The sequence below is a fragment of the Leopardus geoffroyi genome, chromosome B3, assembly GCF_018350155.1.
Source record: "Leopardus geoffroyi isolate Oge1 chromosome B3, O.geoffroyi_Oge1_pat1.0, whole genome shotgun sequence".
Taxonomy (NCBI): Eukaryota; Metazoa; Chordata; class Mammalia; order Carnivora; family Felidae; genus Leopardus; species Leopardus geoffroyi.
This window is the reverse complement of record NC_059337.1, coordinates 50,846,409-50,863,228: the sequence shown is the minus strand read 5'-3', so window position 1 is coordinate 50,863,228 and position 16,820 is coordinate 50,846,409. Positions and strand designations below refer to the sequence as shown.

General features: G+C 39.1%; 1 protein-coding gene across 3 annotated transcripts in view; it reads right to left on the bottom strand.

Moving 5' to 3' along the window:
* WDR72 (WD repeat domain 72) overlaps positions 1–16,820 on the bottom strand; it is a 229,147-nt gene that overhangs the window by 155,033 nt on the left and 57,294 nt on the right. For all 3 annotated transcript variants that reach the window (XM_045449695.1, XM_045449696.1, XM_045449694.1), the window contains exons 12-13: positions 16,276–16,496; positions 12,948–13,143 (exon numbers count right to left, since the gene is read on the bottom strand). In XM_045449695.1, the coding sequence (XP_045305651.1) occupies positions 12,948–13,143; positions 16,276–16,496 (417 nt within the window). The remainder of the gene's footprint in view (positions 1–12,947; positions 13,144–16,275; positions 16,497–16,820) is intronic.

Sequence of the window (16,820 nt, the reverse complement as noted above, 5' to 3'; positions counted from 1 at the left end):
GCCTGGATTGCTATATACTTACCTCTTAGGACCGCTTTTGCTGCATCCCAGAGGTTTTGGGCTGTGGTGTTATCATTTTCATTGGCTTCCATGTACCTTTTTTTAATTAATTTTTTTAAGTTTATTTATTTATTTTGAGAGAGACAAAAATAGTGCAAATGGAGGAGGAGCAAAGAGAGGGAGACAGAGAATCCCAACCAGGCTCTGCACGGTCAGCTTGGAGTCTGATGTGGGGCTTGAACTCACAAAACTGTGAGATCATGACCTGAGCTGAAACCAAGAGTCGGATACTTAATTGACTGAACCACCCAGGCACCCCAGCTTCCATGTACTTTTTAATTTCCTCTCTAGCTTCTCGGTTATCCCATTCATTCTTTAGTAGGACGTTCTTTAGTCTCCAAGTATTTGTTATCTTTCCAAATTTTTTCTTGTGGTTGATTTCAAGTTTCATAATGTTATGATCTGAAAATATGCACAGTATGATCTCAATCTTTTTGTACTTGTTGAGGGCTGATTTGTGTCCCAGTATGTGATCTTTTCTAGAGAATGTTCCATGTGCACTGGAGAAGAATGTATATTCTGCTGTTTTAGGATGAAATGTTCTGAATATATCTGTTAAGTCCATCTGGTCCAGTGTGTCATTCAAAGCCATTGTTTCCTTGTTGACTGTCAGTTTAGATGATCTCTCCATTGTTGTAAGTGGGGTGTTGAAGTCCCCTACTATGATGGTATTATTATCAATGAGTTACTTTATGTTTGTGATTGATATATATATTTGGGTGCTCACACATTTGGAGCTTAAATGTTAACAATTGTTAGGTCTTCTTGGTGGATAGACCCCTTAATAATGATATAATGCCCTTCTTCATCTCTTGTTACAGTCTTTATTTTAATGTCTAGATTGTCTGATATAAGTATGGTTACTCTGGCTTTCCTCTGTCGGCCATTAGCATGATAGATGTTCTCCATTCCCTTTCTTTTCAATCTGAAGGTGTCTTTAGGTCTAAAGTGGGTCTCTTGTAAACAGCATATAGATAGATCTTGTTTTCTAATCCATTCTGTTACCCTATGTCTTTTGATTGGAGCATTTAGTCCATTGATATTTAGAGTGACTACTGAAAGATACAAATTTATTGCCATTATGTTTCTTGTAGAGTTGGAGTGTCTGGTGGTGTTCTCTGGTCCTTTCTAGTCTTTGTTTCTTTTGGTATTCATTCATTCATTCATTCATTCATTCATTCATTCATTGCTATTCTCCCCTCAGAGAGTCCCCCTTAAAATTTCTTGCAGGGCTGGTTTAGTGGTCATGAACTCCTTTAATCTTTGTCTGGGAAACTTTTAATCTCTCCTTCTATTTTGAATGACAGCTTTGCTGGATAAAAAATTCTTGGCTGCATATTTTTCCCGATTCAGCACATTGAATATATCCTGCCATTCCTTTCTGGCCTGTGAAGTTTCTGTGCATAGGTTTGCTGCAAACCTTATCTGTCTTCCCTCATAGGTTAAGAACTTTTTTTTCCTTTGCTACTTTCATGATTCTCTCCTTGCCTGAGTATTTTGTGAATCTGACTATCATATGCTTTGTCGATGGTCGGTTTTTGTTGAATCTAATGGGGGTCCTCTGTGCTTCCTGGATTTTGATGTCTGTATCATTTCCCAGGTTAGGAAAGTTTTCCACTGTGAGTTGCTCACATAACCCTTCTACCCCTTTTCTCTCTTTCCATCTTCTGGGACCCCTATGATTCTGATGTTGTTCCTTTTTAATGAGTCACTTATTTCTCTAATTCTTTTTTTTTTTAACTTTTTAAATTTATTTTTGAGACAGAGAGAGACAGAGCATGAACAGGGGAGGTTCAGAGAGAGAGGGAAACATAGAATCTGAAACAGGCTCCAGGCTCTGAGCCGTCAGCACAGAGCCCGATGTGGGGCTCAAACTCACAGACTATGAGATCATGACCTGAGCCAAAGTTGGACTCTCAACTGACTGAACCACCCAGGCACCCCCTATTTATCTAATTCTTAAATCGTGCTCTTTTGCCTTATTCTCCCTCTTTTTTTCTGCTTCATTATTCTCCATAAGTTTGTCCTCTATATTGCTGATTTGCTGCTCTTCCTCATCCACCTTGCTGCCTTGGCAAGCATTTGAGATTGCAGCTCAGTTATAGCATTTTTTATTTCATCCTGACTAGCTTTTACTTCTTTTATCTCTGAAGAAAGGGATTCTAATCTATTTTCAACCCTAGCTAGTATTCTTTTTTTTTTTTTTGTTTATTTATTTTTGAGACAGAGAGAGACAGAGCATGAACAGGGGAGGGGCAGAGAGAGAGGGAGACACAGAATCTGAAACAGGCTCCAGGCTCTGAGCTGTCCGCACAGAGCCCGACACGGGGCTCTAACTCACGGAATGCGAGATCATGACCTGAGCCGAAGTCGGCTGCTCAACCGACTGAGCCACCCAGGCGCCCCCCCCCCCCCCCCCAGCTAGTATTCTTATTACCATGACTCTAAATTCTGGTTCAGACATCTTGCTTGTTCTGTGTTGATTAAGTCCCTGGCTGTTGTTTCTTCCTGCTCTTTCTTTTGGGGTGTATTCCTTTGTTTCATCATTTTGAAGGGAGAAAAGGAATTAATGAAGTAAAAAAAATTAAAATTAAAAAAACCTGAAAATTAAAAAAACCTGAAAATTAAAAAAATTAAAAACAACACACACACACACACACACAAATCAAATAAATGATGCTAGATCCTAGGTGCGTTTTGGTCTGGGTGTTGAAAGGAGCTTCATAGATTAGAGAAAAAGTGGGGGGAGAAAAAAGAAAAAGAAAAAAAGGAAAACGTTTGAAAATTTGAAATAATGAATAGAATGAAGTAGAATAAAATGAAATGATGTAAAATAGAATTTGAAAAATTTACAAAAAGGTAAAAAAATATAGTAGAAAAAATTAAAGAAAAATATTTTTAATAAAAATTGAAAAAAAAATAATATTTTTTCTCTTTCTGTATTCAAGACAAAGAAAAACAAAAAAGAAAAAAGAAAAAAAAGAAAATTGAATAGATGGGTCAGCGAAGACACTCAAATACGATTGAAATTACATCGTCTTCCCCTAGAAGTCAACCTTTGAAGTACTTTATAGTCCATAAACTAAGCAGGCAAAGAGACCTGTGTTCCTGAAGAACGAGCTTGGCCCCGCTAGGCAGGGCTTAGTGTAATGTCTCTGTTTTCCACTAGATGGCGCTGCTTAGCTTACCGGAGTGCGTTGTTGTGGCGCTTGTAGGTGTGTGCGCATGCACCAGAGGGTTGAAAATGGCGTAACCCAGCTACCGGCCTCTAGTGTCGGACTCTGTTTTCCCTGCTCAGCATTGGCACACCTGTCCTTTGTCTTTGGCTTCTGTCCTTCCCGCTTTTACACTGTCCGTGACCAAGCCATCAGGTTGCCAGGCAGCACCTCCTTCCTGAGTTTTATCTCAGATGCGGCTGTTTTTCCTGACCCCTCACTTCTGAGGGACTGTGGTTTTGACCCGCTCAGACCTTCTGGAGGAGGGTCTCACCGAGCAATGGCTGGGTGCCTCCCGGGCCCCCAGAAGCACTCGTGGGACTGCGCTACTGCCGATGCCAGAGACTGTGGTTGGGTGCAAGCCCACTCCAGAAAAAGTTCACGCTATCATGTAGCAGCAGCGTTTCAGGGATTATGGCAAATCACAACACACATCTGGCTCCAGGCTTCACTCTTAACAGCCTTGTTCCAGCACCAGCAGGTGTGGTTGTTCTCCAGGATCCACTGGGACTTTTGCCTGTGGAGAGTCCTACCAGCAGGGGAACCGCCTCTCACCATGTGGCCCAAAGACCTGGACTTCACTCTGCTCCTGGGGATTCCCCTTTCCCACCAGCACAGCCAGGTATCGAACTGCGGCGTTTCAGAGTCTGCACTCCCCCTGTTTATACAGTCTTAATGGAATTTAAACCCTCTCCTTTCTCCTTTCTCCCTTTTTAGTTCAGTCCCTGCAGCTGTTTCCACTTTTCCACTTTCTCTCCAGCTGCTTTTGGTGAGGGGGAGGGTACTTTTCCTGTATCCCCCCCGACCCCCCATCTCTGTCCTCTCTCTGCAAGCAAAAATCGCTCTCTGCCCTCTGCGGCTTCTCTCTCCCCCCGTTCACCTCTCCGTGTCGCGTACCTGCTTATTTCTGTGGTTCAGGTTGTGCAGATTGTTGTGTTAATACTCAAATCAGTTTTCTAGGTGTGCAGGATGGTTTATTTCATGGACACAAGATGCAAAAAAAAAACTTTCATGCTGTTCCACTATCTTGGCTCCTCCCCTCTTTCTTTTCCTGATTATAAGTATTCTAGTAAGTGTGAAGTGGTATCTCATCACGATTTTGATTTCCATTTCCCTGATGGCTAATGATGTTGAAATCTTTTCACGAGCTTGTCCGTCGTTTGCATAGCTTCCTTGAAGAAGGAAATATTTGAGTTCTTTTTCCTTTGTAAAGTTGAGTTGCTTGTCTTTGTGTTGTAAGAGTTCTTTATATACACGCTTAATATTAAACCCTTATCAAATATATAATTTGCAGGGGTGCATGGGTGGCTCAGTCGGTTAAGCGTACAACTTTGGCTCACATCATGATCTCACGGTCTGTGGGTTTTGAGCTCTGCATCAGGCTCTGTGCTGACAGCTCAGAGCCTGGAACCCACCTCAGATTCTGTGTCCCCTCTCTCTCTGCCCTTCCCCCACTCATGCTCTGTCTCTCTCTCTCTCTCAAAAGTAAATAAACATTAAAATATTAATATATATATATAATTTGAAAATAATTTCCTCCATTTTATAGGCTGTCTTTTCACATTCTGGATAATGTCATTTGATGCACAAAAGGTTTTAATTTTATGAAGTCTCATTTATTATTTTTTATTTCTTGCTGTAGTTTCATTTTTATTAGAGCAACCATGTGGTGTATGTGTATGTAGATATATATGTATGTATGTGTGCATACATATATATACACACATACATACATGTGCTTATATGCACGCCTGTGTTTGTGTATACACATATGTGTTTATATGTATGCACATATATGTGTATATGTATACACGTGTATGTATGTATACACGTGTATATATTTATAATACATGAACATATACATAATTAATAAAAATAATAAATTAGTAAATAAGTGACATTAATAAAAATAAATCCAGTATTCTTACATATAGTAATGTCCTACGTCTTTTCTGCAACATTGTGTTAAGTGTCGTCACATCAAGTAAGGCTCTGATCAATTTAATTTAATGATTTGCCAAAGAGTGAATAAATTAACAGAGGCAGAACCTACTGTATCTAAATATTAGGGAATAACATTCATTTGATACATTAGGAGTGAATAATGAGTCATAAATGCAAACTGCTATGGTAATATATGAAGGATTTATAGTAAGTCCAGTTAATATTTATTTAGTGCTAAATTCTATGAAGAGATGGTGAATCTTTGAGGAATTCAAAGTATACTGGAGTAACACTGATTGGAAAGGGTAAAGAACAAGAATTCTAACGTAGCAGTCTAAATCCCAGGGCTCATGATCATAACTTCTCTGGATGCTAATTCCCACTTGAGACATTAAACTTTGACAATTGAGCAAATCTTTTAGTAGTTAACCTGCAAAGTTCATATACATAAAGTGTGTACATACACATGAACGTATACACACATGCACACACACACAATATTACATGAATCAAAATCTCAAATTATAGTGTAGCTGTGATAACGAGGGCCAGAGAGGAGGAAATAAAGATTCAAAAAATAGGCGGCAAACTAAAAATACGTGTTGAGTAATAACATCAGTAATTATTATAATAAAGAAGAAAAGGGCATGGAAAAGGTGATGTAGGAAAAATCCCATCCTGCACTTTAATGTATCCTATTTTTCTTTTCTAAAAACAATCATCCCAAGAGGGTTCCATCTGTAATCTACCACAACAAAATAGCGTGGCTTTGAGAAAATAACATACTGGGGAGACAATTACCTGCCGGATGCTGCATACCCAAAATCTACCCTTAACACACACACATAATGAATGTCATCATCTGGTTGTGCTGACAAGGCACCTGTATCTGCAGAGGGGTGACCTTGATGAGAAAACCAAGCAAAACCGCCCATCAAAATGGTATGGTTGGTAACTAGTGGAATTAAAAAATATATATTTTATATGCTATACAACTATAAATAAAGGAAACAAGGTAATACTTGTGGGCTGGAAAATTACTTCTCCATGCAGTGACCTTGTATGATATTTTGGTGTGGCAAAGTAAGAATTTAACCACATGATTCTACTCTTTTGGGAATAATATGACTACACATTTCTGGGAATTTGTGTCGTCTATACAGTATATATCCCTCATCCTAAACAATTAAAGCAAACTCAGATCTATAGTAGAAGATTAAATGCTAAATATTTTCTAAAATTATGGCCTATTAGCTATTACTTGACAAACCTTATCTTACCTTTCTTAATAGTTTTATTTTTAATATTTTTAAGACTATGTATTTTGAAGCCACAAAATAATAAATGCTTCATGTATATGGTATCATAATAGACTAAATAATTTTCTAACTGGTACTAATTTCACTAAGAAAAAGAAATTAAGAAAGAAAATTTAACACCTGTGGTAAAAATAACTCTGAAATGTACTCTCTTCTTCCTGACTTCCTTAATTTCGTATGCATAGGCTTTGTTCCAATGGTCTGTTTATAAGATAGTTGTTTTAAGATTCAGAATGTGTTTTCCCACAGAAACCATGTCATAACCAGAGGCTGGGTCCTCAGGCCAGACTCTTGGAGTAAAGCTTCCTGCTCAAGGTCACACAGCTCACATTACCTGAGCAGAAACAGGAATAAATGGACAAAAATAGACTCACATGGACCCTGAGTTCTACCCAGTCACTGGCAACAACTTCAGTCTCCCTTGAACTCTGGGCTGTAAGCCACTTCTCAGACTTCCTTAGGACTGCAGTCTACCATAGGTGGAATACCTTTCAATATTCTTCCTGAAGCAAGGAGCACTCACCTCACCAGCAGGAGTCATGGGAATGTACTGGCAGCTGCCCATAACCCGTGCAAGCTTATCTATGAGCTTCGCAAACAGGGGAAAACATTTCAGCATGTTTTGGGGTGACTATCCTCCCATGGGCACAGGAAATACTGCCCTAAGCAGTGATACACATGTTTGCTTCTCCTCCCTTCCCATCAGCTGTCACTTCTGCTGTCAGAGTGCCTGCCACTAACACTCTCTGGACTTGCAATTTGCTGTTTCTAATCCGTCATCTGAGAAATCAGATGACCAGAGCTGTTAGAACAGTGTGTAAATTGAGAGCCAGCCTCTGTGAGAGATAGCCAGAGACCCTCTCCTTGAGGAGAGCATCAGCAGGTTTCCTGGCAGCCATTTCTTTTCTTCTCGGACCTTTCCTTATCTAATTCCCTGTTTGACAGTCTCAAAAAGCTGACCCACTCTGCAGGAGGTGTTGCTGTGTACAGTACAGTGGGAAACAAACCAAAAGAGACACACATCCTAGTGCAGGTGCCCTATACCTAGTCAGGGGATCTTCAGACTCAAAAAAATCTCTCTGCATTCCATCTCCTCACTGGCAAAATGGGTATAAACATACAGAGTTAACATGGCATAATGGATTAAAAATTATAAGCTGCTTTAGAATGAGATATTATGAAAATCATGATCTTTAAAAAGAACTATCCTCGTTCTTAGAAGTCTATAAAGCACACTGCAGGGCAAATCCAGCCTTCTACCTGCTTTTGTAAATAAAGTTTTATTGGAACAGAACTTCACTGACTCTTTTATATATTTTCTATGGCTTCTCTTGTGCCACAGGGCAGAGTTTGGTAGTTACAAAAGAGATCATATGGCCCACAAAACTGAAAAACTTTACTATCCAGTTCTTTGCAGAAGTTTTCCTGACATATCTTATCAAGAATTTTTTTTTTCATGCAAGTAAGTTTGGTTTCATTTTCTTTTTTTTTTTCAACGTTTATTTATTTTTTTTTGGGGACAGAGAGAGACAGAGCATGAATGGGGGAGGGGCAGAGAGAGAGGGAGACACAGAATCGGAAACAGGCTCCAGGCTCTGAGCCATCAGCCCAGAGCCTGACGCGGGGCTCGAACTCATGGACCGCGAGATCGTGACCTGGCTGAAGTCGGACGCTTAACCCACTGCGCCACCCAGGCGCCCCTGGTTTCATTTTCACACACACACACACACACACACACACACACACACACACACACACATTGCTTAATATGGCATATTTTGCAACACAGACCATAAGCTTAACAGAAGACCTTCAAGAATAATAACAAGTGTTATATTAGTAACACATGAGAAATTCATGACACAAGTTTTCTATTATGTAAATCTAGTACAGTGAACAGTAAAGTCCTCAGAATTATTTTAAATTCAATTCTTAAAAGAATAATGAGCTCAGAGCTGAGATTTATTTCTGGTGTGTATTTTAGGGGAACAAAATCAGTATTACATTATCCCTATTGTGTCTCACAGCAACGAGGGTGACAAAGCCGCCCAGAGTTGTCAGTGCCAAACACATTGCGGGAGCTCAAATATTAATCAAAATGACATCTCCAATTTTTTTCCCTTCCTAATCAGGCCTAAACATCATGGGACATCCGGCAAATCAATAAGAGAAACTAGATGCCCTCATCATTCCCAACCTGGCAGCGCTGCATTTTTAGCCAGAAGATGAGGGCCTTCACTGTTACATAAATACTTCCCTGCTTTGATTGTTTGCCTCCCCCGGGGATGAACATGCCCACCTATGGCTCCAAACTTTACCCTGGCATGCATCCGACTATGCCACCTGTCACAGTAAGAAACACTTCTTAGGATTTCGAGATAAAATAGGAATGTGGACATATGGCTCTAGAGTATGCTTGTGCATCCTACCCCAGAGAATAAATAAATGAATACATAAATCTCATGAATAAAGTGAAAATAGGCTGTTTTAAAGGGTTGTGAAAAACTGACAAACTCTCATATTCTGTCCTCCACACCTGGGGAAGGTGGCACAGAGACTGACCTATGCCCCACCCTCGACCTTCTACCAAAGCGGGCTTCTGGCGCAGTTGAGAATGAATTACTTTTAGCTTCAGTCCCCTTCCCCTGCCTTTTCTTTCTAGGCCCCTTTCCCGCAAATCTGTATCCCACTGACACCTCCTATTTTCTCTCTATGAGCTCTGGAGTGCTCTAATGCTGGAAGATCTGGAAAATGCTTTGTTGTCAGTTTATCCCTCCTTCATGTATTTAGAGGAGGCAGAGTACTGGGGAAATGGAGCAGGGAGTAAGTCTAGTCGCACATGGAACTAAGTGTGAACCTTCTAGCAAAGCTTAAAGGAAAAAAACCCAGGAAAATTGCCTGGAGTAGAAAATACACAGACTTACACCTGAGGAGATGAGACAGGCCCCATAAACTCCAGAAATCGTAGGGGAGAGTTGGAGAAGAAAGCTACCTACAGTTGGGCAGCCATGATGTAAAAGCCACTACATGGGTCAATGTTAAGGTAAACTCATTTTTACTCAATCTAAGGTCCAAGAAAATTTGTTAGTTAATTCATTCATTTACGTATCCATGTGCCAGGTAAATCAGTGAGCAAGCACATTCTATAGCCTCATAGGCCTCTTTCGAATTGTTTTGGCCTTAGCTGGTATTTTTCCACTCATTTTATGAAACTATAAACAGAAGAGCTTTCCGATCCTGAATTTTCTCACTTCTACAGAGAAATGATGCAACAGACATCTAGCACAGTGAATGTGATGGAAGTATTTTAGTCAGATGAAATCCAGCTAAGGAAAGAAAAAGTAGTTCATTACATTTTAAACAAAATTGGAATTGCAGAGGTTAAAGGCAACCCAAAATAAAGCCAATACCAAACACAGACTAAAAGGAACAACATAAACTTATCCAGAAAGGATGAGCACGGTGAGGAAATTTAGGGTGTCAGCCATGTGCACAGTGTTGGGGATTCAAATGAGATTGCTAATGGGAGGATATTTTGAAAAACTGAAGAGGCACATCACAAATATGAATGCATTTATGTAATTATTGGTAATATTTTCATCAATTATAAGTTCTGTCTTAGGTTGAGTTAAGCTTGTTTATGAAGTATTAATGTAGATAACCATGAGATAAATAGCCTCACAGTCTCACTTGAAACAAACATTTCATAGTTTTATTTGGCTCTAAACGTGTACACATTATTTGATATGGAAATTCTATTTTATTTATTTTTTATTTATTTTGAGAGACAGAGTGAGTGGGTGAGGGGCAGAGAGAGAGAGGGGGAGAGAGAGAATCCCAAGTAGGCTCCATACTGTCAGTTCAGAGCCTGATGCGGGGCTCAAAACTCATGAACTGCGAGATCATGATCTGAGCCAAAACCAGGAGTCAGATGTTTAACTGGCTGAGCCCCCCAGGGGCTCCTGATAGGGAAATTCTAAAACAAACCTTTTTTTTTTAAAGGAAAAAATATACATGACCAGCTATAGAAGATTCCCAAGCTAGAGTATGGTGGTCCATAGTGGCCACAATGCCAATTACTGTCCATTGACAACCTACTCCACCCTTTCCCTACTCCTCTGCATCTGCTCTGTGCCCCTGCCTAATGCCTAGAACTGAATGTCCCTCCTCTCCGACTTGCAGTTGGATCAAACTAATGAATGTGATTGCAGAGGGAGAAAGAAAATAATTTCTTCCAACTCTTTCTTTGTCTCAGTCCTGCATCTCTGGGAGGAGCTGTTTGTCTTCCATGACTTCAGGGATTGAATGACCACTCTTCCATAGCCTCGACTCTCACAGGGTTCCACTAACACTATTTTCTCCTCTTGTTGCTTCAGCCCTAGGGAAGTGATAAGAGCTTCCTGATACTACCAGTGTCTGGGTGATGGGAGCCTCACTATCCGTTCCTTATCTGTTCCCTAAGTCCCATCCACACCCTTATAAATAGTCCTTTCATTAAAGTCTCTCCATTTGACCTACCCAGGTTAAATTCAATTTTCTGCCAGGACCATGACTGAAACACAATATAGGCATCTATTTATTGACATAGAAAGATGTGTGACAAAGCAGATCAAAATATTAATAGCAGTTATCTTTAGGCAGTGGGATAGGATTATTTGCTTTTCTTTATTTTTTGCTGTAGTTTTCAAATGTTCTACAATATTTAGTTATGGATTGGGGAGTATAAAAATAAATAATAAAATTAAAATGCGATGTGGTAATAAATACAGATTTAAGACGTACTAGTGGTTTGGCTTCCCCCCTTTACTGACCACCCCATCAAAAACTACATAAATAAAAAATTGCACAGGCTGAGAGGTATCCCGATGGGGCAATGGAAGTGTAAACACTTGTCAGTACCCAGAAATCTCTTTATTCTCACTAGATTCTATTTTCTAGGAAAAATAGGTTTGGTTAGCCAGTATTCACAATTTCACAACTGAAAACAATGCAATTACACACAGTTATAAGTGCATGTGTTTTACAGACTTAGATTCCACAAGCAGAAATCAAGATTTTACCGCATTCTTTGATCATATTAATAATAGTTAACTATTACTAAGGCCTTAGCACCTATAGGCACTGTTTACAAGCGTGGTCAGTATTAGTTAATTTAATCCTGACAGGAGGGTGGTATCATTACTCCCATTTCATAGATGAAGAAATTGACATGCAGTGAAGCCAAGTTATTGCTCAAGGCCAACCTTTGTTAGCAGGTCCTGGAAGCAAGCCCAGGCTTTAGAGCTCATTTTATCCATTATACTCCATTGTCACTCAGGTTGATAGATTACCTAAGAATTCTAAAACTCTCCTAATTTTGTGCATATTGTGCAAAGAAAGACAGGGCCCTCATACTGGTTCACCACTTATTAGCAATGTAATCTTGCACATGTACAAATCAGTTACAAATTCATCATCAATAGAATGGGGAATAAAACCTCCTCCACCTACACTAGAAGTTGTGATAATCTAATGGGAAATGAATATGGAAGGCCATCAAAGCTGTAAAGCAAGGTACAAACGTAAGACAGAATTATATTGCACCCTCCATACACCAGTACATTAGTCATCATCATTAACACATGAAAGTCAAATGTAAAGAAAATAGCAATTATTTTGGTGAAGTATGACTCTAAACTATAATATTATAAACTATCCAGTCTGTTAATAACCCCCAACATAAAACCACCACTGATTAATCAATAAATATCATGCTATGGTTTCAGTGAAATGTACTCTCAAGCACACTCCCCTGACTCCCGTTCATTAATTACCTTGCCTTATTTGATAAGTTCCCAGCATCTGCCTGAAATGTGTTACTCTCAATCTTACGTTACACTGTAAAACTTTTTGTTTAAACTTTGAAGTTCAAACTGTACATTCTCCACACAACGACGTCAAAAGTTCAATTGAGCCACTCAGTTTTCAGTTTCCCTGACTCAACTTTTTGCAGTTTTGTAATTAATTATATTCCATTATTACTGATCATCAATTAGCTCAAAATGTTGCTGAGATCATGAGTATGCTGAAGAAGGCAGAATTTAATGATAATTTGAGACTAGTAGAACACTAAATTTCTCTCTTGTTAATAATTAAAGTAGATAACTTATGTTTTTATTTATAGCTTCCAGAAATATCCGGCTCATTCCTGTGCAATGCTCTGTCAGCTAATCACCAGTTGGTCAAGATCTGACTTGGGCCACTGTGTTTTATTTTCCATACATGCCTTCAACCAAAGCCATTAAACGCAGCCCAACCAAAGGTTAAAGCAGGTGAGGTGGTCACCATGTAGTCTCTGGAACTCTCCACCCAGCCAAATGCTTCGATGCATAAATATGTAAAGAATCAAAGGGGTAACGTTCCAATTTACCTGTTTCAATTTCCCAGATGTAAGCGGAGTCGTCAGCACATCCAACAATTAAAAAATTCTCAACTGGGTGCCATTTTATCATCCTCACAGGGAAAAGGTGCTTCCGGGCATGCAGGAGGCACCTCTTCCCCTCAAGGTGAAGGAGAGCCACAGAATGGTCACTGCACACACAGCAAATTACCTGATCACTTCTTAGCTATGGGAAAACAAAACAGAACAAAATAAAACAGAGTTATTTGTAAGTGAATAATCAAATGCTTTTCTTAAAATTAAATGAGATTTCCCCCCCTAGTGACATAAAAATATTTTGTTTAAACACCATTTACAAAATGACATTTTTGTTTTCTATAGGACCTCTTCACATAACACTATAAAGAGGGGTTTTAAACACCAAGTCGATTTTAAATTCAGCAACTTATTAGGAAAGTCAAGAGACACAGTGAAAAAGGAGAATTCCAAGCCAGATCTACTTATGAGATAAATGAAGGACTTGACCATCACTCAGCAAATTCAGGCAGCGAGGCAGACATCGGAAATAATGCAGAATAAAATAAACCCCAGAACTAATTTGTTGCCACAAAAAGAAGCTATTTGTAGACACAAGCTTAGGCCCAAGGGTATCATGAGCTGATATTTTCCACTTAGAGCCTCAGAATGTGATTTGGTGTTCCCAGAACTATTCAGATTCTAATCCAAACAGGAAACTCAGTGTAGACACAATCTAAAAGAGGTAAGCATTAGATAGTTCCAACTGAATGCACAGCTTCAAAGACACAAGGATCAAAAATAGGCTCACAGGACAAAGATTCTTAAGATACTTTTTAAAAAGTCAGCATGTGGTTACCTTGAACACAGTTTAGGACAAAGACCATCCATGCTGGTTGCTGTGAGGCTAATCTGGGAGGAGTTTACAGGGCAGGTCTGTGCCTCACCAAGAGGGCCATGTGTTAGCCTGTGATGGGGGGTGGGTGGGATGGGGTGAGGGGGAGAGGGGGAGTAGGTAGTGGTTCTTCTGCCTCTTTGTTTCCTTTCTAACCATCTTTTGCAGTGTGGATGCTCCTACCTTCACTAGGGTACCTAGCCAGAGTTTCAGCTGCTGTGTTTAAAGCTTTCGTTGGGATCCCCTGAGAACCTCCCCATGCCCATTAGTGATCTCTTTCTGTGGGGTGTTGGGGAGCAAGTTATTTTTCCTAATTCTTTCTAAGGAGACTACAAAAATCCCGAGGGGGAAAAAAAATCACAAAATGACAGGTGTGATATATGGGGAACCCAGACTCATAGAATAAGGCAGATGGCATTGCCTCCCTACTACTATTACCTGTTAGAGAACCAGCACAGCCCACAGCTCCTAGAATAGAGAGCCCAATGTACTTCAGGAAAATTATACTTACATATAACATGTGAACATACACACAACATGTGAACACAGATCCTATAGCCAGAGGTAGACATACACTAGAGACCCACACTAGGACAATCAGATTCTCTTTTCTACACATTTGAAATTGCTAAAAGAAGTTACAGGAACAAGCAAGAGAAAGGAGTCATCACAAGGGGCACCTGGGTGGCTCAGTGGATAAATGTCTGACTTAGGCTCAGGTCATGAGCTCATGGTTCACGTGTTGGAGTCAGCACGCATAGCCCGCTTCGTATCCTCTGTCCCCCTCTCTCTGCCCTTCCCCTGTTCTCTCTCTCTGTTTCTCTCTCTCTCAAAAATAAACAAACATTAAAAAAGAAACAAAAGGAGAAATCACAGAAAACAGACTCCTTTGGGATAGGAAACTTGAAGAGTAACCTTGGTTTCTGAATATAAGTTCAAACTGCACAGAGTCCTTGCTATAGTGTTTTGTCTTGTATGTCTAAAATATTGCCTCTTAGGCCCTTTCAATAAACCTCCTTTTTATTTGGCTTGGTTTCAATGGATTATGGTCCTTGGAATTAAGTCATTTATGACTGAGGCAAAAGTAAAAGAGGTCAGGATTTGACTACTGTCCTGGAGCTTTGAGGAAAAAAAAAATGGTTAAAGGAGGGAACTTCAGAATAAAAGACATATCAAAGTATCCCAAATCACCATATATAAGTCTTTTTTTTAAGTCCCTTAACTTTGTTTCACTGATTTATTTCTTTCATGATGCCTTACTACAAAAATACAGTGTAAGTTTGCTCTGAGTTTACTTTGAACCTGAGTTTTTAAATATTATTACAGAGAAATAATTTTGGCAAGTCAATTGCCAATTTTGGCAAGTAATTGACAAACTCAGGAAACTCAAAAGTTAATCATTCATATTTTAACAAAGATGTCAGCTTTATGGAAACTGAAGTTAAATTCATATTGCATAAGAAAATATTATCTGTAAATATTTCCTTTTGTCCTGCCCAAGGTAGATGCTCAGAAATTTGTTAAAGCTCTGTATTTGTTAAACAAATGAAAGAGAGCAAACAAAAACCTATTTAAGAAAAGGAAAATAATAACTATAAATATTGTTATAAAAGTAAATTATTGAAGGCAAAAGTTATTTTCTATTGTATAGAATCCTATATACTTTAATTGCTTCCATATTGAGTGTCAATTACTTTTCTTAAAAAAAAATAATATGGGGCGCCCGGGTGGCTCAGTCAGTTAAGCGTGTCACTTTGGCTCAGGTCATGATCTCATGGTTCATGAGTTCCAGCCCTGCATTGGGCTCTCTGCTGTCACCCCAGAGCCCTGCTTTGGATCCTTTGTCCCTGTCTCTCTCTGCCCCTTCCCTGCTCACACACATGTGCACTCTGTCTCTCTCTCAAAAATACAATAAACAGTAAAAAAATAATAACAAAAATTAAAAAAATAAAACTGTTAAAATTAAGACATAGAATTGGGGGAGGGGAAAGAAAGTAAATTAACTGATTTTGTAAAGCAAAGAATTGACAAAATCTTTAGAATCAAATTATTTGCATAAGCTGTAATCATAGTAAAAGGCATATAAAAATTTAGAAAGGAATTCATAAAATTTACCCCGTTGTATTAAGAATACATAGAACTTTTCTTTTCTGTGGGAACATGGGTTAATTTTCCTTTTTGTTTTTAAACATTCTGCAATGTTATATAACTTTAAAATTAGGGGCACCTGGGTGTCTCAGTTAAGTGTCTGACTTGATTTTGGCTCAGGTCAAGATCTTGTGGTTTGTGAGTTTGAGCCCCACGTCGGACTCCATGCTGACAACATGGAGCCTGCTTGGGATTCTCCTTCTCCCTCTCTCTCTGTCCCTCCCCATCTCATGTTCTCTAAGTAAATTTTTAAAAAATTAAAAAAAATTATGTTATGTTTTACTGTTTGTCTTAACTTACTCTGAAGTTCTCTGGTGACATCAAAAGACTTGTTACTGGACCAGCCTCCAAAAAGAATTTATGCAAAACTTCTTCAGTGAAGATATTCCACAAGATGACACATGAGTCCTGGTCCCCAGATAGAAGCCAACTTTGGTCTAATTTTGAAGAGAGACCATGTGGGTAAAGTAATGACGTAACGCTTTGGTGATGGCCTTTGAGAACTTTATGAGGAAGGGAATCTGGAAAACAACGAAACATCAAATAATGAAAAAATTATTTTTGCTCAAGAAATAGTGTTGAAATTTTCTTTTATAAAATTTTAATGTAAAGAAGATACACATAATTAAAGCGAGGCTGTTGGTTAAAAAAATGAATGACCAATCAGTGGACCATTTCAAAGGCAAGTGTCTCCTCATAAGTTATGTCATGCTTTTGATGAAGCATTAAAGCCGGCTGTTCGAAGTCTACCAATTCTTTAAGGATGTTAGCAGGTTACTAATTCCAGTGCCATCAGATAACAAAGGCTGTTCTAAAAGAGTGAACAATTCATCCATTTCGCTTCT